This window comes from Teleopsis dalmanni, chromosome 2 (assembly GCF_002237135.1).
Source record: "Teleopsis dalmanni isolate 2A chromosome 2, ASM223713v2, whole genome shotgun sequence".
NCBI lineage: Eukaryota > Metazoa > Arthropoda > Insecta > Diptera > Diopsidae > Teleopsis > Teleopsis dalmanni.
The window spans coordinates 175,089,705-175,112,568 of NC_051847.1; the positions used below are offsets into that span (position 1 = coordinate 175,089,705).

General features: G+C 28.4%; 3 protein-coding genes across 3 annotated transcripts; 1 reads left to right on the forward strand and 2 right to left on the reverse strand.

Moving 5' to 3' along the window:
• Positions 1-8,430: 8,430 nt before the first annotated feature.
• Positions 8,431-10,876, reverse strand: LOC119676218. The gene is made up of 5 exons (XM_038087453.1): positions 10,531-10,876; positions 10,375-10,445; positions 8,843-9,170; positions 8,617-8,769; positions 8,431-8,553 (listed from the first exon to the last, which is right to left on the reverse strand). Exons 1-5 carry the CDS (start codon positions 10,874-10,876, stop codon positions 8,498-8,500), a joined length of 954 nt encoding a protein of 317 aa, XP_037943381.1. The 3' UTR covers positions 8,431-8,497.
• Positions 10,877-13,243: 2,367 nt separating this feature from the next.
• On the forward strand, positions 13,244-13,764 carry LOC119686443 (vasotab-like). Its single transcript, XM_038101024.1, has 2 exons — positions 13,244-13,483; positions 13,575-13,764. The coding sequence occupies exons 1-2, from the start codon at positions 13,294-13,296 to the stop codon at positions 13,646-13,648; spliced, it is 264 nt and encodes an 87-aa protein (XP_037956952.1). The 5' UTR covers positions 13,244-13,293; the 3' UTR covers positions 13,649-13,764.
• Positions 13,765-16,271: 2,507 nt separating this feature from the next.
• On the reverse strand, positions 16,272-16,998 carry LOC119684040. The gene is made up of 3 exons (XM_038097977.1): positions 16,712-16,998; positions 16,469-16,645; positions 16,272-16,402 (listed from the first exon to the last, which is right to left on the reverse strand). The coding sequence occupies exons 1-3, from the start codon at positions 16,956-16,958 to the stop codon at positions 16,368-16,370; spliced, it is 459 nt and encodes a 152-aa protein (XP_037953905.1). The 5' UTR covers positions 16,959-16,998; the 3' UTR covers positions 16,272-16,367.
• Between the last annotated feature and the right edge of the window lie 5,866 nt (positions 16,999-22,864).

The window sequence follows — 22,864 nt, forward strand, 5'->3', positions numbered from 1 at the left end:
TAGAAATCAAGATGTACTGTTAAATTCGTTTAAATATTTGTTTAAATATGAAACATCCCTTGGTATAGAGTACAGCAAGGTTATCCAATAAATTAAACGACTACAAACAAGAATATTAAGTACTGAATATTTATTCAACGCTAAATGGCCTATCTCGAATTACGTCGAGGCTTCAGTAAACCCTTAGTCGTGAATTATACATATACTACAAACCAGTAAAAGTCGAAGAAATAGATTACACTCCTTCCTGTTCCTATATATGCTAAGAGGTAGGTAATAACTGAGAACTAAATCCCTTGTTACTACTAGAACTATCAAATCCTTTACAACTTTGACAAATGAAAACTTACTTAATACCCAATGGCATATCTCGAATTCAATCGAGACTTGAATAAACTCTTAGTCGTGAATTATATACTACAAACCAGCAAAAATCCAAGAAATATAAATCCAAGAAATATAATAAAATTTACTTAATGCCCAATTTAGGTCTATACTACAAATATAAGAAACATATATTTTCTACATAGCAAAACAAGCACTTGTAAGAAACCTAATTGGAATCCGAAGAAGAGACAAACCTAAAAAAATGTGGCTAGATAATGCTCAAGAAGATTTGATAAATTTACGCGTGAGCGATTGCAAAAACTTGCCATCGGATCGAATCAGATGGCAAAAATTGGTTGAGGAAGCACTGGTCCACCCAGAACTATTATGATAAGAAAGAAGATAACGAAGTATTTTCTACCTGTTGCAATTATTAAACGTTTTCTTAAATTATTATTTAATGTATGAACAATTACTGGATAATAAAACTCAGCATATATAGTAATCCGAGAAAGAACAAAAAAATCAGATATCAGAAATTATTTATTACAAGCACTGCTTACTTAGAGATATTTTTTTGCATACATTAGGACCAACCAAAAAAAAGATGAAAAGGTCCCCTTCACCTTTTGAAAAAGAAAACAGTGGAAGTGCCAGCTAATACCATTTAAGGAAGACAAAAATTAGAAAAAAAAAATAGTTAAAAGGTGAAAATTGACAGTTTTAAAGGAGACCTTCCCAAGAATTACTAATAAAAAAAACCTGGATATAAACAAATACAATGTTAAAACCAATTGTGTAATAGAGCATATTTAATTGATAGGAACCTCAAATATAAATTTGCTGATAACATTATTTGCTTAATTATCAAGTTTCAAGTAGCAGACAGTTTTCGATTTCATATTTTTCTTTTTTCTCCTGATTTCTTCTTTTATGGATGATTACATGCTTATCATCATGTCATACAGATTTTCCCAAAGTACAGGGTCTTCCCAAGACTTTATAGTCTATTTCTATCTGGCACTTGTAATTGTAATTTTTTCTTAATCACTTCACCTTGTCGTTATATTCTACGACATGTTTAGTTCTAAGTATATCAATTGAATAAATACCCGACAATGTTGGAAGCTGATTATTCTAATGTGTACTAATTCCATCACACAGATATTGGTATATTTGAAAAGGACATAAAGTTTCCTACGAAAATTTATTATTAATTTAATATGGAATACCACAATCTGTGAAACCATTTTCCTCAATTTAAATAAATTCTTGAAGCCTACTATCTCTTAATGAATATAGACATTCATTAGGATTTTTTTGAAATAGTAATAAAAATAACTGTTCCACCTTAAAATTGATTAAAAAAATAATTTAAAAATTGTTATAAACAAAATGATTGATCGCCTCAGTGCAAATAGGTACTTCAACCGTCTTAATTGAAATGGTATTTTAATTAAAACCAATTAATTAAATTTAAAAAAGTTTGCGATTTGTGAACGGTTCTTAAAATATTATTGGAAAATATTCATTCTTTTTTTTAAATATTAATAACATTTTTCTACCTTGGAATATTTTCTGAAAACAGTTTAGGTCCACATAATAAATACTAAATGACTGACATTTCATGTCCATAGGCTCTTTTAGAGTAATATAATCAATATTCGGATGTCATAGCTATTATTATTATTATTTTAGTATATTTTAAATAAATGTCTTCTAATCAAATTTTTCTAAGTACTAACTTTTGCAGAGCATTTCTCTCTTACTGGTTTTAATAAAAATGTTTTCAAGTACGACTTTGGGTCAGTTGGTTAAGGTGCGCTGACTCTGAGCTTCAAATTTGATAGAGCACAAGTTTGATTCCTGGTACTTGCAGTCTCAAAAAAATTATTCAAGAATAATTAAATACAAGATTTATTTCCAAGACCACTGATGATGGGTATTTGGCAATACTCGAAACAGCCGTATGATCCACCAAAAATTCAATTAATTAAGATAATAAATAAATTTTTGTTGTAGTTCACAACAACACTAACACCGCGTTATCAAATCTAAAAATGTTGACAGACTCCTCGGGGAGGTGTGCAGATCTGAGATCAATTATTGCTTAGTCTGATGAAGTGATAAACAATAATCCAGTCAAGGCATAAAGGGGGGTTTTGAAAATACCTCGAGTTAAGAAAGAGTAAAAGTGCTCAACATAAATAATAAACTGAATTTTTGTTTCTACTCTTCGAAAAACCTCTTAAAAAAGATTTCTTTTTTTTTGAAACTGATTAGTTAATATTACTATTAATATTTAAAAAATATTTATAACTTAAATAATCTCAAATAAAGGAGAAAACAGAGATTACATAAACCACCTCTCTGCCTGTCTTACCTCTCTATTTATTAATCCTACTTTTAGCATCGAAAGATCCCTGCCCCTATTTTCTACCCAACCACACAGCTTCAGCTGCCCAGCCCATTTCCAAGTTGCTGCAGTTTTGGTGAACTGAGCTAACTTTAGGTGCATCATAGTCAAGGAAATCAACTCTCAGTGTGTGTTTCAAGCCAAACTGGCTCCTAACCCCCAATGGCCTCTAACCATTTTCATCTCACCAGGCATTTTTTATGCTTCAATGGCTGAATCCGTGCCCCAAGCTATCCCACTTCAACCGTTAATGGCTACCCACGTCCCTAAAACTGAAAATTACAATTCGGGACCATCACCTCAATCCACCCCTACAGCCTCCTCCACTTCTGACACATTCCTGTCAGACTTCATGTCGGCCTTTACCTTTGACTCCTCTATCTCCAGCAACTGGACTCTAGCTCCGTTGAACGTGACTGCAATCTTCCATAATGTGAGACTTGAACTCTCACATCATGGCTTTAGATGATTTCTACCTACCACAAAACAACTTAAACTTTACTATCTTACATGGAAGTAATCAGTGTGTTAAATGTGGAAAATGATCCTGGTTGGAAAAGATTGATTAACTATATTGCTAATGCTTTAAAATACAGAAAATTAACTATAAGTGAAACCGATACTTTTTAATTAAAATTAAAAACATAGGCGATTAATTAGAACTTCATATACTTTTATTTTTAAATTGTGAAATTGAAATTGTTAAATTGTGTTTTTAAGCTAGAAAGCAAATTTATATAAATCAAACACGTCCGACAGACAACTATCAAGTCAGTGTCGTATTCTATATTTTTTTCAATAACTTTTTAAGTAACTCCGACCGATATATTAGATTTAAGGCATAATATTTACTTATGTTGAAATATTTTGCAATAAAGAACTAACTAACTAAGTACCTAACTAATTAACTATCTCACACATTTTCATAACTGATTGGTCTATATAATAAGAACATTTAATTTTCCTAAAAATCTAAATATATATAAGAGTAAATAAAGTTTAATTAATTAATTTCAAAGACGTGAACTAAAAATTAAACTAAACATTTAAGAGATATTAATTATATATAATCAAATTCATATGCTTCAATAATTTATTTAATAAGCAAATAAAGCCATACTATAGCGTTATTAATGAATATGGAACCAAACACGTCCGCTCAAAATACAAAACATATACAACTTTTGAACGCGGACCTGTTAATCTCATAATTGAACGATTTTCAAAGGTAACTAACTGAAGTGCGTAATTCGCACAGTAATTAATTGAAAATTCAAGTATTTTAATCAAAATAAATTGGTCTTTGAATAGCAAATCGACTGCAACTTGTTAAATTGCGGTTTCAACGCTGAGAAATAATAAAGACTTTAATTAAGAGACCCTGAAGTCAAAACCATAAGTTACCGCTACGTTAAACCGCAAATCAAAAATAATTTTTTTTGCCGCCATACGAAAAGATACTTTACGAAAAAAGGCATTACATCATATCGACTAAATTTTATGCTAAGAAAAATTATTAACTTTTACTGTAATTATTTTTATATTTAATAAGGGGCAGTCTAATTACTGATATTTTAGTATAAAAATAAAATATTTTGAGATACTAAAACTTATAATAATAAAATGCGTGAAAATGAAAGTCAAAAAATTTAATAATAAATAAATAAATAATAATATTTTTATGGCCTTAGGTTAAAGGTGCCATAAATTGATTGTACTTCACCTAATGCCAAAAATTTAGGAAAAAAATGTTATTGTTACACAATAAAATTTTAATAAAGCAAATTATGAGGCACAGCATGCATAACTGCCAAAACCCCGCCCGCAATTTCAGACGGTCTTATGTATCTGAGTGCCGTCTCATATAGTTCGCATGTCCATTTGAACTTGCCAATGCACAGCCAACGTCAGCTGGGTTTTTACTTTCCAATTTGGATTATTCAGCCACAGAACGCAACATGTCTGACACATAATGACCACTTTTCTGTGCCAATCTTTTTGCTATTTTTTATTATTTATTTTTTGCTGTCATATAAGTTCGATTGCTAGAATATGATTTTTGACTCCGTAATAGGCTCTCATGTAGCGCCTATAATTTTAGATTTATAGCCGCAATAATTTTGCTGAATTTTGTTTCGTTTTTAGAAAAAAAAAATTTTATTATTTTAATTGCTCTGTTTGGTAGTGATTTGACTTAAATGGACTATGTTTATTCATTGATACATACAATGGAGGTGATAGTTACACATATAATCTACAAATTGAGTATTATTGGAGCGAAATAATGGATTAGTAATAGCTTTAATTCAGCATCGATAATCTCGTTAAAATTTTTGTTAATAAATTTAATTATCTTCGGATTAAATTTGTTTTAATTATAATCTAATTTAATTAAAATTTGTAGATTTATTTATCATATTTATTTATTTTTTTGTTTTTTTATATTATATTTTAATTACTTTTAAAATTTTTTTTAGAATACAATTGTTTTTAAAAAAAATGTGTTATGCAAATATCATAACGCTATAGTATTATCATTAGTTTAACTATCATTATTATTGAAACGAAGAAATCGTGTACTGCGAAGATCTATTATGCCCCTTATCCAGATTAGAGTGTTTCTTCAAGTCCGATTTTTTTAATGATCGGCAGTATAAGGCCTAGTCTTGAATCCTTATGATCCATTAAATTCCATTCTAGGTGCACTCCTCAAGCACATGGTATGCAGTTTCTCTCTCTTCTCTACAGTATCTGCAGTCAGAGTTGGATTGAATTCCTAATTTCGATAGGTGATTATTCAATCTACAGTGACCGGTGAATAATCCCACAATAATTCTTATGTTATTTTTTGATTGTGCTATGCAATCTTTGAAACGTTTTATGTTATAAGTCCCTAAAAGCATTTTAAATTATAATAATCTTGGTAGCCTTTTCTAATAGAGTTCTCTTTCTTTTTCCTCTGCGCCGTCCATAAGAATGGATAGAGTTCCTTTGCCTAGACCACAAAATGGTTCTGGGACTATCGTTTTGGAAGCCGCGCCTTTTCTTTTACATCAAAAGAGCATATGTATTTCTAGGTATCAATAAAGCATCGATGGTTTTCCTATGACATGCAGTGTACAAAAATACATTTACTTGGTATGATAGTGGCATCGACGGTTGATTCCAAGTATCTGCTGAGTACTTAATGCGACCGTGAAGAGAAATTAATTATACTAAAAATATAGTCATGCCGGATAAAATTCCCCTAACTCACAATATCACGAATTGCTGTTGGCAACAACGCCTTATGATTCTAAATACTTTAAGTAAGTTATCTGCTTATACGACTGGAGATATTGGTTAACAATGATTAGACCACAACAGATCATCATCTTATCAATATTTGTATGTTTATTCTAATTTTAACAACAAAATAAACTGCAATCTTACAAGCAAATATAATTTTAATAAATCTAAATCAAAAAAGTTGACAGTTGGCACTTCTGTCATCTTAACTTTTAATCTAAAAAATGTTCTCAAACATTCTGCTATCTTTGGTTTTTTGTGGGCACTTATCTTGGTATGAAATATATTCTTGTATACATATGTTTACCTCTACAAACTAAGGTCTTAATTTAGATATTATTCATTATGATAGATACTAAACTAAAATAGCTAAAATATTTAAAAATATTGAAATGAAAATTATTTAGCTTTTAGCATTTCATTGTTTTTATTCAGATATATTAGATCAAATACCTGTAGCAGAATGTTTAAAATAAGTTTTTAGATTAAAAGTTAAGATAATAAAAGTGTCAACTGTCAACCTATTAGATTTGAGTAAGCAAATCATGATACGTCAAATTATGACACTTGGGCGTATGAAACCTGCTATATACAAAAAAAAATTGATACTACAAAATGATTTCTTTGTCTTGTATCTATGAAGTCTTGTGTGAGTTAAGACTTTCATATTTTGGGTATCATATACGAAAAGTCGAGTGTTGATTTCTTCTTAAAATAGCATTAAACACCATACTTAAAAATTTTCTAGAAAACTAAATGAATTCTAAAATAAGTTATTAATTTTATTCTCTACGTTATCTGTTGAAATTTATGAGAACAAACGTATGAGTGTTTATTGTCCAGATTTTGTAAGTTGGACTTTTCTTTTATATTTAACATTTAACTTATTAAAATCAGCTAAATTTTTAGTTTTGTATTATATAGTCAAAGATACTTATCAGATATTAATTTTTAATGAAAATACAAATTCGTCCACATCTATGCATCAAGTAAAGTAATAACCAAGAATATAAATAGTTTATATCATCTGCGACATCAACTTCGATGATCATACCCTTCGTACTTAATAGGTTCTAGCTTAGGATGTCTCATCCTTGTAAAACAATATTTAGCATGTGAAAATAGTATTGTATTGTAGTGTATATATAAAACATTGTAAAAATGTATAAAACCATATTAAATACGAGTATATCAACTTAACACCCTCCAAGGTGTGCTCAACAGAATTTTCAACAATAATATTGCTACATTATATATCTTTTAATAGTTACTTAAAATGTGTTTTTACAAAACCCTAAATGATTTTTAATAGCATTTTTAAAATTGAGAGTATTCCAATATTAAAATTAATGTTTTGCAAATCAAATACGCAATCATCGGTTAAAAAGACTATGAAATTGATGATATGGATATGGAAGATATGTGATTCTAACAGAACTGTGCTACAGGCCAAATAATATGTCCTTTCTTCACTTTGTTGTGCGAGATATATCTCAGACGAATAATCACATTTCGGCTTTGTGCATGAATCATTATGATATTGCGATTGAACACTGCACTTTTCTTGTGAGATTATGCAATGGATTGTATTAGGCGTACAGACATTTAAACTCTCCTTGCGAACGTTCTTCAATGAATGTCCGAACTATTGCTAACACTGTGCTGACAAATTATCGAATACTATTGTCAAAAGAATCTAGTACCGTAAAATGTCTCGTGGAGTGTATTCGGATTATATTGCATTCATACTTTTTGGTTATGTTCAAAAAATATATTTAATTAAAATTATTGCTGCTGTCTAACTCGCAAATGTAACTCAAGAGAGTTGCCTTTCACAGATCCCGACTTCTAGATTTCCCCAGATTGAAGAAAGTGTATGAATTCTAGTTTTATAATCCAATTTATCAGTACTAGATTTATTGGTTTCATATATAAGTCATAGAATTTATTTTTACTGCAATTTTTCTCCTTTTAATAGCATCTCTAGAATAATTTTATATGATGTCTCATATTCCGAAATTTAGTTAACTTACCTCGTAAATGCAAATATAATTATTTACTGAATATTCATTTTATTCCATTTATTAACAAAAATTTAGACATTTCCGCAATATATGAAACAGCTGTTAATACACTCATTCAGTTTGTTTTTAGTTTTATGAATTTTATTTATTTATTTTATATAAAATTAGAACAAAGATTTGTGAAAAATATTAGTCTTAATCAGTAATGAACATTATTGACAACTTTTAATAGAGTAATTTTATAAATATTCCGGTACAGAATTTTTTGAATACATTGAATATTAATTATTTAATTATTATTTAATTTTTTAAATTTATTTTAATTATCTATAATAATGTATATTATTATTCCGGTACAGAATTTTTCCAAAACATTGAATATTAATTATTTAATTATAATTTAATTTTTTAAATTTATTTTAATTATCTATATTAATGTATATTATTGTGTTTTCACTTCAGTCTTGACGCACTTTCCTGGTGTACGATCGAAGTAAACTAAAAGATTATCCAATAATGAGTACATCTAAGAATCGCTTGTTTGTATTATGATTTACTTACATTCTCCAGTCCTACAAATATGATTTTCCAATACACATTCATTGGGAAAAGTTCGTTCAACACCATTGCGTTTAGCACAAATTGGCTCATATAGACGTGCGCAAGCCCGTGTGCATCGTTCTTGACAACTCTCTTTCGATGTTGGCGTAAGTTCTACACGAATTCAATGGAAAAATTTATGCACTGAAAAAAATGTTGATAAAAGTAAACTAATTCGATTCCTTACCACGTTCATTATTAATTTTGCGTAAACACTGACGTATCTGCTGATTGCATAGATTTGTGTCCACATAACATTCTACGCCATCAGTTGACCACACAGGCTTTCCATCAGAAGGACAAGTTGTTGCAAAGCAAGCAAACCCGGTTAGAACCGGTTCGGGTGCTATATCAATGGTTGAGTCATTATTTGCATCGATATAATGGATCACATTGAAGAGTAATCCAATAGCGAATAAATATTTTTTGAAATGCTGCATTTTTAGAAAAAACTTTTTAACACAACGTTCTGATTCGAGTTTTATTTCTGAACTGAACTTAAATTCATTCGAAATCTATAATAAAAATGTATAAATATTTTCATGTGTTGACTTAATGAAATATGGTTTATCCAATATGTCTACGAATACAAAAAAAAAACCCACGTAAAAATCTTTATTTACATTAATTGCTAAGTACATATTGCTGTTTATTAAAAAGTTAAAAAATTTTTTGCTTGTATCTATTTAAAAAGATAAAATTTAACAAAATAATTTCAAATGAACGATTTATTAATATTTATAATGTTAATGTATATAATATTAATTAATATTTATATATTCAGACAAATGTATAGAGCAAAGATGTGTATGCAGTCCATCGTATCACAATATGGGAACTTAAATGAAATTATCTTTGTAATAAACATGTAGATAAAATGTTAATAAAGGTCAGGGTTTCGGTATACGTATTTAATTTTATCTAATTTACTGATAATCATATGAAGATACTTTTCATATCTAAACATTTTATCAAAAAATACTTACTGTTTGCACCACTTTCACGCTTCATTATTCTTCTTACCTAAAAATATGCTTTTCTTTATAGATGATTCTTCAGAGTTATATCGTAATTTTGTTATTTTTTTTTAAAAAATTATGAAACAATGTTTTGCAATATATTTTATATTGCATTAAAATTATGAGTCATTGTTTAGTAACTTACTAAAAATGCTAATGTGACGCCACATCTTAATGAAACAAAACTTAACTACTAGCGAGCCATCTTAACCATTAAAACGTATTAATTAATTCTGTAATCTTATTCTGTAAAAATGATAAAAATATATCATTCAAGAACAATTATTCATACTGGAATATATTATGCACTATATTTGAATAGATATATGAAACCATTACTATTAAAAATTTCTTCCACATAAATCATAAACCATAAATTGCACATTAAATGGATTATATTACTAATTATATCTTTATTTTTAAAATAAGAAAAATATATTTAAACTAAGATTAAGTACTAGTAGATAAGATTTCACTTAAAGTAGTATTGTTCATGCCTAGCAGCTTCCTCGTTTGTAGTAGGTGTAAGCTTAAAAAAGATATAAGATATTATTTTTAATAATTTTCTGAGTTTTGTTTAATATTTCAATATTGAAAGTATTGAAAAATTATGCTTACTTTTTCCTGTTTCACAAACATATTTTCTTAAAAGACACATGTTGTTAAAGGTACGTCTGTCTCCATTATATTCAGCACAAACTTGGCGCAAGATTCGTGTACAATTTTCACCGCACTTCTTTTGACATTGACTCTTCGTGACACTTCTCAGAACTTAAATTAAAATAATATATATTATTTGATTACAAATTTCATCACAATGAATTTGAATGATATTGTTGAAAAAGTGAGTGAATACCTCTTTTATTACTACTCTGACGTTGACAGTTTTCATTTCTGAAGAGACACTCATTACGAAAGACGTAACATTTATTAGCACTTGTAGCCCAAACTATATCTTCCACATTTGAGCATCTAACAGCTGCACTGCAAGGTAGTGGAGTTGTACGAGTGGGACGAGTTGGACGTGTTGGACGTGTTGGACGAGTTGGACGTGTTGGACGAGTAGAATTAATTGGTCGAGTTGGACGAGTTGATATTGTTGGACGCGTTGGTCGAGGTGGACGTGTTAAATTTTGTGTTAGAACGCTCTGTAGCACTAGCATCACGCAAGAAACTAACAAAATTTTAGTAACATAGGACATCTTGACTTGTGTATCTACAATGCACTATTTTTTTGATTGTACAATTTAAAACTAACTGATTTATGTCAATTGTTCATGTTTTTATAGTTTTCTGACAAATGTTCCCAAAACTTTCAACAACAATGAAAATAGTTAGGTAATTCAGTTGTTTATTTAAATGTTTCACTTTGGTTAAAAACATCTTTCACAAATAAACTGTTTCGAAAACTAATGCGGAAAAGTATTACCTCTAAAATTGAGTTTCAATAACAAATTCGAAATAATTAAGTTTAACACACAGAAATGGAAACTGAATTAGGCACTTCTCATAATATTTACAATTCTTTTGTTTTTCACTTTATTTTCTACTCGTACAAATGTTGCAAGTTGCTATACAAAATATAATTAAGAGTTTATTTAATAAAAATATATACAATAAAAATATTCATTATTGTTATTGGTCAGAGGTTCCCAACTCTAAAGCTGTCTAAGACACATGTTATATACATTACATTTGATTACATAGCAAGTCCTGAGAAATCAATGCTCATTAACAATGGATTATTGTACCCATCATAACTTTACTAATACACGTTATATAAAAAACTTTATACCATATTTTAAAGAAAACTACAGGCATTTCTTTCCTAAAAGAGCAGCGACAGCTATCTTTTATAAGCACGAACAAGCCATTATACTTGTGATCTCTGCATTAATCGCTATTGCAACCCGATTACGCTCTAAGCATCTAATCTACTACAAGGTTTCAGCGGGGATATATTCTGCCATAAAAATTGTTCCAAACACACCCCTCTTTATTCATAGTATTCTCGTGACACCTGCACATCAGTACGTGTGCTTCGAGGTGGATTCCTTCGGGCCGTGGCTGTAGCGTTTCTGGACATACTATGCTCTCCTCTTGCACCCTGCTTAAAGCTCTGCTAATATTTAATTAATTAAATAATGAATGAATTAATTAATAGTTATGTCTGCAAATAATAACTTAAATTCATTATATCCATTTGATGTCTTACATATTTATATAAATTAATTTATTGAAATTTTAATTATTATCAATAACTTTCGAGAAAACTTCATAATCTGCATGTATTCGGAAGAAATGACATATTTTAATTTCTAAAATATATGATGTTTAATTATATATTAATTATATAGCCAGATAGGATCTTTAATGTAATATGGCATCAAAACTTTTGTTTATCTATCTTTAGCTATCAACATTGATAAATAAAAGATTGTGGACATAAAAACTTTTATATATTTTATTTATAGGGATATAACTAGCTTATAAAATCTAAAATAGTTATTTTAAGAAATCATCAGGTGTTGTCTTGCTGTTCCCTATGATCCTTTTCTGTTGCATATCTCCATTAGTAATAGAATAAGCTAATACTTGAGGATTGAGGTGCGTTCCATTTTAGATTTTATTTTTTGATTTATATAAAGATTCGTTAAAAGTGTTTTCATATAACTAATGCAATTTTATGATTATTCTACTTTATAAACAATGATATGGTATTCATATATATGACTAAACAAAACCAATCGGATATCGATGTATAGGATTTTAATAACACTTCCCGGTTTATATTCAAAGTGGACGGCTTATTTTGTGTCCTATTTTGTAGTTCTTTTGCATTGCAGATTGGTTCGAGAGTGTCTGAGTTTATCAAAACTTAAAAAATTTTCATTAACTTCTTTAAGTTAAAATACATTTTATTATATCATTCACGAATGAACTAAATTAGTCAAGCTAAAATAATTATAATCATATTTTTTTATTGCTAATTTGGACCTTAAGTCTTTTAACAAGAAATCCTTATAAAGATTTGCTAAATCTTTTACAAATGGAACCAACAGATACTCCGACCAATTATGATGATGGTCAAGTCAAGAATTAAGTTGATTAAAAACTAAATTTTTAAATATAAAAAATTTCATTACCTTAACGCCTTTCTCTCAATCGTTTTTCCAGAACTTCACTACATTCATATGCAATTTTTATTTTTATATATAAATGTAAAACAATCATTCCACATATATACATTCATGTACATATATATTTACAATTGCATTTTATTAAAAACAATTATAGATTAAATAAAGAAAACTTCGTTATTTTTCTTGTGCAAATATCGCACTTTTATTATCAAAAAAGATAATAAAAATAATATCTTTATAAATCATATTATTATGAATAAAACATTATTATTATATAAAATAAAAAATATATCTTTTGTACGAACTAATTATAATGAAACATATTTTCTTATTGCATGTAATAATATATAAAAGACTTATATTTCCTGCCATAAAGAATATTCTTAACCTAGATTCAAAATAAATATAAATAATGTGAAATCAATAATATTTAATTTAAAATATAGTCTGCGTTCTGGTATCGAAAATAACCTAAAATGAAATTTGCAATTTTATTCCTAGTCTTCGCTTTCGGATTTTTAGCCATCGAAGCAACTTGTCCACTCGCCTGCACTAGAGAATATAAGCCAGTCTGTGCAGAACTGGTTGAACGTTTCCGCATTCGCAAGTGTACCTTCCCAAATAAATGCAATTTAAATGCACGAAGATGTTTGAAGCCAAATGAAGGTAGGACAACATTAAATACAAACTTATTTTTATCACTAAAATCGATCTATGAATAATTTAACCTTAACCAATATTTTTTAAACAATTTCAGCTTGGCGCGTACGTCATCCAGGAGCTTGTAAGAGCCAATCAAACCAATGTAAAAAATTGACAAAATTGTCATAAAACTAATACCATTATTTTCAAAAATTAATATAAACAATATTTAGTATCTTAAACCTAAACAATTAATCAATACAACTACAGAAGAAAAAAAATTTTTCAAGAATTTATTAGTAAATTTTTAATACATTTTACATTTCGATATCGTATATAAATTAAGAAATTTATTGATCAATATTAAACAATTATCGTCTATAAACTACAAAACAAAAACGATTATATGCTTTCAAAATATCAGAATAAATAAATAACAAAAACCGTAGATACATGTAATGTTTTTATTTACAAATCTTTCAGCAAATGTAATTGATATAGATTTCTTAACCATGTGTATTTTCTGCTTGAAGCAATTCTTCAAGATTTTATTAATATTAATTAGTCTCTTAAAAGTCTACACTATAAACATTGCTGAGAAATTACCAGTTAGTAAATTTAACAACAATTATTTTTTATCAAAATATCAGACAAACAATGTGTTAAGTAATTAAAAGTAGTTAAAAGTAATGCATTAATAAATTGCTTTAACCTACTGAGACATATAAGTTACATTGGAGAATTATAATTACTCTTATCAAGCTGAACTTAAAGACAAAAAAAATAATTCTCAAAATGTTATAATAAAATTACTTAATTTTAATTAAACTTTTTTTAAGTAGTAATTTATTTATTATTAAAATAACTATTCATTATACTATTCATTTATAACTATTCATTATAAAAATGATAGAACTTAAGTAGCGATCATGAAATAGTATCTGTTTTATAACTGACTAATTTTTATCCCCTAATTTATAAAAAATAAAAAAACACACTGACATAATAACCGATTGTGCTGCCAACTCAATCTCAGAAATAGTATATAGCATACGAGGGCTCCAACAACCTTGCCAAGGTGAATAGGAATATGAACCTGTGTGTAATGCCGACGACGCAACTATTAGTAGAAGCAGATCGAACACGAATATCGGAGAGAAGCATTTGTTTGAAGTCATCTGATTTTCAGCATAAAGCGGAACTGGAAACCGGAAAACTGGTACATCAGAACGCCTCATTTTGATTTTAAACGGGCTACTTTGAGTTAATAATTGAACAGTAAAATCTGAAATATTTGTTCCAATTCTTATATTTTTAATTATTATGCTACCAAGATAGCAAAATTCGATGACGTCCCGATATCGATGAATTACTTGTAGTTGCAATAAATACTATTAATTCATATTTACTCTTATATCGACACTGTCTTCTTAATTTGATAAGTACAATGGTTTCAGTTTAATATCCGGCTCTTACTGAGAGAGAAATTCCAAAAGTGCAAAAGACCGAGGCAAAACTTATAAACATATTTTATTATATATATTTCAAGAAAGGCGAAATAAATTGGTACAATAAAAGATTTATTACTTTTAGTGTCAATTAAAGTTAAAATAAAACATAATAATATATTCATAACATTACTTACTTATTTATCTAAATTTCCAATTTAACCCTTAGTGGAGTTTCATCCTAATGCAGCAATTATCTTTAGGCACCTTTACTGCATGCGTGTCTTCTTCAGTCTCGTACTTCAAGTCAGATTAGTGCTCCCTCAACTTAATCACTCCACCGGAGATAAGATCTAACTTTATGCTTTCGCTTTACATCTGCATCTTCAAGTACCTTTTTACTGAAGATGCTTCAGTAAAAGATGCTTCAGTTCAGTCGTGATAAAATGATACAACCAAGACAATGTCGTGATAGAGCTTGTACAGTTTGTGGTTCTTTCAAATGCGGTAATCATTGCCAACTCGTTGAAAACCAAATATCTCACGAAGGACTTTTTTCTCAAAAAGTGCAGTTTCATTATTCTGTGATAGCGTCCATGCTTCTGCCCCATCCAAAAACACAGGTAAAAACTTAAGCGGCCTACAGAGTATTCATTTTACTGTAGAGAAAGAGAGAGATGGCACGAAACATCCCAATTGCATATTTATCCATTAGTGGATCCTACTAGTAATGCTAATTTTGCATCTGATCTCCAGGCCGATATCGTTGTTGTTGGTTACGGTTTATTTAGTCGACAGCCACTAGCTTTATATTTTATTTCTGTCAGTAACTAACATACATTTCATTTATAAATTGTATTATAAATATATAATATATTATAAAAAGTATACTATAATAATAACAATAGTGTTCATATTAAATAATTACAAACACATTCCAGATGAAATTAACAGCATAAAGTGAAACGTTATCTAAACTATATTTCAATCTGCGTCTGCAGATCCATATCGATTAGTGATGCGTCTTTATGACGGATTCGAATAGCAAAGAAACTATTTAATAGTTAGACTTTAGGTTATAATTACAACTTTTGGTTTTATAGTTAGCCAAAAATTCAATACTGAAATTTTATAATAACTAAATTTTTTCAAACATTGGTTATTAATGATTATTTAATTCCCTTATATATTGTTAGACTAATTGTCGTTGGAAAGGATACACAGACAGAATGAGAAACATTGTTCTATCACATAAGTATATCAAACTGGTTTTTAATATTTATAGTTTATTTAGCTTCAAATAATTTATACATATATATATATATATTTTATTTATTTATAAGTATATATGTTTTATAAAAATGAAACAATAAATAATTTTACTCTACTTTCAATTAATCTTTGCTGTAGATGCAAACAAAAATTTATTATCAATTAAATATGAATTTTAAAAAAAGAACTTATGAACAAGCTCCTAGTGTTGCGTCGTTATAAGCTGAAAATAACAGAAAAAAATAATTAACATGATTAGTTCAAAACCTTATATAGTATGTTCACTTACGTATGCCATTCCAGCAAGACCATTTCTCCATTTCGCACCGATTATCGAATGTTGAAGTCATAGTGGATGTTTCTGCACCTGCGTAATAATAGAAGTTACCGCACACAGGATCTTTTGCAATGTTAGTACAATCAGGACAATATGTTTGACATTCCTTTTTTTCAACTGATTTGACTTCTGTAAAATTTTATAATTCAAATTCATATTACAAAGTTAAAAATTTAAAGAATTCGCGGCATATACCCTTTAGACAATCATTTATACGACTGCAATTAACGTTGCCTAACGTACAGCCATTTGAAAATACTTTACAGACACCATCGACAATACCCCAAGCAGGATCACCATTGAAATATGGACTACAACGGTAGAATCTTAAACATCGGCTTCCGCATGGACTGAATTCGATAGGTTCCAAAAGCGACCGTTTTCCTTTCGCCGAGAATACAGTGCCGATTAAAGCAAAAATTAGTACTCGTCCGAGATACATTCTGAAGGCAGTGATAAAATGAAGGTTTACGTCTTTTAACTGATGAATTTATAAGGTTCGCTGCAAATTTTTAAGTATGAAAACAATTTTTATATTTACTTAGAGCGCCAATTATTTGTGCAGCTGTTAAAGTCTAAAATTAGCTAAGAAAAAATAATGTTAAAAAGTTAATTGCGAATGAATACTTGTCAAAATAATTAAAAGCAAACATTTTGTTTATAATGACGTCATATGGCAAATTGAAGTTATGTTTTATAAATATGGAAAGTGGATCTAAAAATTATTATTCAATATTTATTTCGGTTTTTACCCTTTGTAGTTAAAAATATTATTCAAATAATGCAATAATTTTAATTGTTGAAATTTATTTTTGAAGTAAGAATTATACCTGTATATATCTTCATTAGCAAAACATGACTTTATATATAATATATTAGTTAAATATTTAATTAATAAATAATTTTATTCATTATGTAAATACAATAAATTAATTGAGCGCTTATCCAACGCTTTTATTTTTTGTAGAGTTTCTAATGATTAGGTTATAGTTGAAGGTATTATATAAAGAGATCATGTTTCAGATACTGCACAATATCGTACGGTCCAAAACTTATTGCAACCATTATAACAACTTTGTTGGATTTCTCTATAAATAACCACACAGATAAGCTTCAGTTCCTATCTGTGGTTTGCATAATGAATCAAAACTGTAAGAACTCTGATAGCTTACAATATTTACTGATTTTTGGTCATAATTTTACTCGGTTCTTTTTATTATACCGAGTATAATTAACATAAAAGACAGGTTTTATAATACCGGCCTATTGGTCCATTATGTTATCGTATAAGGGAAAATTCGGAGGTTTAAAATTCACCAAAAAACCTTTCGTAAAGCTTAAAATGCTATTTAATAGGCGTTATATTAAATTACTGTTGAATAAAATGTTATAACTACTTTTAGTTATAACATATAAGCTTGTATACTACATAATATCTTAGTAAGTTTCAGAGATATAGTGGGTTCATATAGTTGCAATCATTTTATAACTTTTATAAATATACTTTGTTTATTATAATTATTATTTATAATATATAACAGGTATATATCCGATAAGCTCAATAAATCAAATTAACCCAATGTATCTATATGTGATTCTTTCTGTCGATCTATCTGCATATACGGCGTCTGCTTTTTCCAATACTAATTAGTTGTATAGCTAAATAAACAAAACTTAATACATCTATTTTTGGAAAATAGATGTTATTATTTAATTCTAAGAAGTGTGAATATTTCTCTCTATATTTCAAAGAATTAACATGTAACTCCGTTCTTTAATTCTTTATATGAATGTTATTAGATATTAAGTAGACTACTTATTTAAAAACAAATGATTAATTTGACTTTAGCTCTTAATAAGCTGAGAAACATACTTGGTGGTAACTCAAATGATATTTTTGGATTGCCATAAGCCTTACCAAATAGGTTATATTCTTTAAATTATTGCAGTAATAACAGATACAGCGCTCAAAGTTTCCACCACAGCTAATCACAAAATCTCATGGCTAATCAATCAACACCTAGAAAATTTAGACTATGCCGACGACATAGTACTCTTAATATGCAAAAACGAAAAATTACAAATCAAAATGGACGCCATAACAAATGTACCAACAAATATCGGATTAAGCATACTTTTTTCAATGAAACTGCAAAAACATTTGGCAAAACCACGACTAGCGGGATTCATATACCTTTCTACTCATGCCCATGCCTTTTGGGTTAAGCGCGATGCAGACTAGGAGTTTTGAGTGTCATTCAACAAAGAAAATCCATGACTGGCAATCAAAACTGCAAGTCTGCATCTTTGAATGACACCAAACCAACACGTTAACTTACAGTCCGTCAGACAACAGCATATTTTTGTGTGGTTATAGAAACGGACTTACAGCGTGCGCAAACAACATTCTTCTTCAAAAATTGAAGAACTTTTATCTTATAGTTCGGTCGCTAGAATAAATTTGAGCAAGAGAGAGCGTAACTTGAGTAGCACTCAAAACTGAATCTGCACCGCGCTTTAGCTAAACCAGTCCAGTAGGTATTAAGCCGTTTGGGTCACATTTATCTCCCTCGATTATAGGAATGAAGTATTCATCTTGCTGTAGAAATCATCTTCTTTCATTCCTTAAATGTGGTTTTAGTGGTTTCAAGTCTCATACTGTGTCTCAAAAAGTCTTAAAAGTCAAAAAAAAATCAAAAAAGTAATTAAGACATATGTAACTGTTTAAGAACATTAATTATGTGAATTATGCTATTTTTTTTTTAATATACTGTTAATTTAAAAAGTGCAATTCTATGTAAATAAAGCCATTTTTTTTTATAATTTTTATTTTTGGAATTATTTGCCATACTCTATTTTCAATATTGCACAATTACAAACACTTCTAGTGGGTAACTGAATAACTAATGAAATCTATGAATATTTTACGCACAAATACTCTATATATCGGCATCCTAAAGTATAATACTTGGATATGAAAAGTCAATATATCAATTGACAAACGCAGAATGAAATCAAAATCGTGCCAAGGCGTGTTACTTGTATGAAAACTGAATAAAAAATTGTTTTTGAAATTTATAGTTAAGCTGCCAGCAATTGCATATGTCAAGAAAACAATCAATTACCAGATTTTGACCGAGAGGCTTAAGATAAGAAAACGTGTCTGCCTATTGACTTATAAGCACAATTTGCCCGAGATAAGCAAATCACTTTTGAATTAAATGAATCCAATGAACTATGGCATGTGCTCATAACGTTCAGTAAGTGGGGACTAACTGGACGATTGAGGATGATTAAAAACTCATTAAAGAACCGATTGAGCTTGTTAACATAAAACTAACTAATATTCATTTTTGAATGTTTTAAATAGTTTTATTATTTTTTATAAATATTTTTTATGCTTGTCATTAAATTCGTTAAATTTAAATATGAAAAGTACATAAATAAAAGTGCTGAGTGTGCAATTCGAAATTGGACAGAAACATTAATAAAAAATTTGCCTCTAACTGTTGTGAAGGTCAGTAAATCAGTAAATCAGTATATCAGTAAATCAGTAACCATTGCGTTACATAAAGTAAAAGTAAAGTGTTAATTTATCAAAAAAAGAAGGTGTGACCAAACAGTATTTGCACATTTTTCCATAAATAGATATTATTTATTAATTAAAAAATAATTAATTTAAATCGATCAAAACTTAAATTCAGTTTAACTTTTATGAAACTCAAAAATATTCGCATTCGAAATACATTTTTTTCTTAATTCGTTAGGCCTAAGCCGAAGTCACTTAAAATGCAATCATTGATGCTTGATAAATCAACAAAGTTGACTTCTTTCAACTCAAATCGAAACAATTTGAACTGGGAATAATAAATATGAATAATGAGTCAATTGAATTGAATTGTGATCGATTGCAATAAAAAGACTTAATATGTTGCGAAATAGAAGCATTCGCATTCGCATTTGTTGCACGTCTTGAGCTCGCACTGCGGATACAGCATAGCCGCACTGATATGGTGCGGTAATGGTACGTATTACATCCATTGCGTACGTAAGAGCAATACGTGACTGGCTTACGTTTTGCGGATGAGTTATGCGCGGATTTTCTGCTCTAAAAGAAACCAAAATTCCTCTTAAACCAACACAAAACAAAAAAACCAAACGACAACGTCATTAGAATTTGTTGTGTGCATAGGTGCAGTCTGCACCGCTCTGTCTCTCTTGTATCTGCCGTAACTGCAGATACAAGATACAAGTTCGTTCGAAAAATTCAATTTCAACGACGAAGCTATTAAACGTGCCAATTGTGCTGACATTTCTTAAATTTCAAAACAAAAACAATTTTAATGTAATTTCAGTTGCATTTTAAGTTATTTTTTTAAATATATTTTTTTTTTGGTTTTTAAAAATCTATTTTTTTTTTGTTTGCGGTTGTAGTTAACACAAAAATTCTGCTTTCAAAATTGTTAACTTCGGTACTTGCTTTGCTATGTTGCTTTGTAACATAACAACTTCATTCATAAGAAAACTGCAATTATTAATTAAAATTGAATAAATTGTTTACAAAATAGTTCTCGACAGTAATTATTGTTGAGACTAATAAGCAAGTCATCACAATTGAATGAAATACTCATTACTATATATAACTTATTGTTGATTGGTCAATGAAGAACACTTTTTCTCATATATATTATTAATGACTCACATTTTGTTACTATTGTTGTAATATATGATTTATAGTATTAGTAGGAGTACTTTGTTATTAAAATCTATTATTAATTAATTTAAAAAAAAAACATAATGAATTTAACTAAGACGATGACTCTATGCTTTATACCCTCGAAATACAACAAATTAAATAAAGTAAATAAAAAAAGGTATGAAGTATACATACAAAAAATATATATAAATATTAATTTAATATTAAAAATAATATTAAATTCACAAAATATTGGTCTCGCCCGTGCAACTAGTGGAGAAACACTAGCATGACTTTCTCAGCATTACGTTCCTGAATTAGGTTCGATATATAAGAAATAACAAATCATGCAATAAATAATGCCTCTACGAAAAGAATGGTATTGAAATTTAACAATTAAAAATAAAAATATAATTAATTAATTAATTCAATTCTTCTACAGCTGGTTTATGATTTCGTTCTAATATAAACACAGCAAGTAAAATTGTTAATAAAAAAACTTTCATAGCAAAACTCCAGCAAAAATATGTGAACATAAAAAGTCAAGTACGGCCTTGGATCAGTTGGTTAAGGTGCGCTGATTCTGAGCTTCACATTTGGCAGGACCCGAGTTCGATTTCTAGTACTTGCAGTCTCAAAAATAATTATTTACGAATAATTAAATAAAAGAATTATTTCCACGACCACTGATGATGGGTATTTGGCAATACTCGAAACAGCTGTATGGTCAGCCAAAAATTCAATTAATTAAAATAATATAAAACATAAAATTTTTGTTATTGTAGTTCACTACTGTTCGAAAAAACCTCTTTATATAAATTAACTAAAAAAATGTGTATTTATATAATTTGATTTGTTTTATTTCTACCAATTATAAAAATATTCTTATATATTATATATAATTAATTTATTTTCCCTATTTATTGTTAACAACAAATACACGGTCAACATTAGCAATCAGTACTTTAAACTTATATTTCATTAAATAATAAAAAATAAATTTTTACAGTCCAAACATATTATATACGGAATATAAACTAATTAAAAAATTCGATTATTTTCTAAGACCACTTATGATGAGTATTTGACAATACTCAAAACAGTGTTGTATGGTCAGCTAAATTTCAATTAATTAACTACAATTTTTGTTGTTGTCTTTTTATTTCTATTCGAACCGTTCTAACTTTTAAATAGTTTCTTTTCGTCATAAAGACGCGCCACTATCTGCAAAAAAAATTAACATTATAAATTTTTGTTATCTTTTTATTGCTATTCGAACCGTTCTAACTTTTAAATAGTTTCTTTTCGTCGCATCATTTTCGACAATACAAAATTAACATTATTAAATTTTTTTTTTCAATTAATAATATATTATTCAATTTTTCTGTATTTGTTTTATTCAAAATGAATTCGTAGTGAATACGATGAAAGCTTTTTAATTCAAAAAACCTTACACATTTGATCAGACATTGTATAAAACTCTTTCAAAAGCTAAAGATTATTAAATTTATTTGGTATTAGAATTAACGGGTCAATAATAAGTATTGATATTTCATTATAATAATGAAAATTGCCTACAACAGCATACGAAAATATATTGTGTTGATTCATTGATTATAACAGGGTTTATCAGACTGCTTCACTACAGAGTT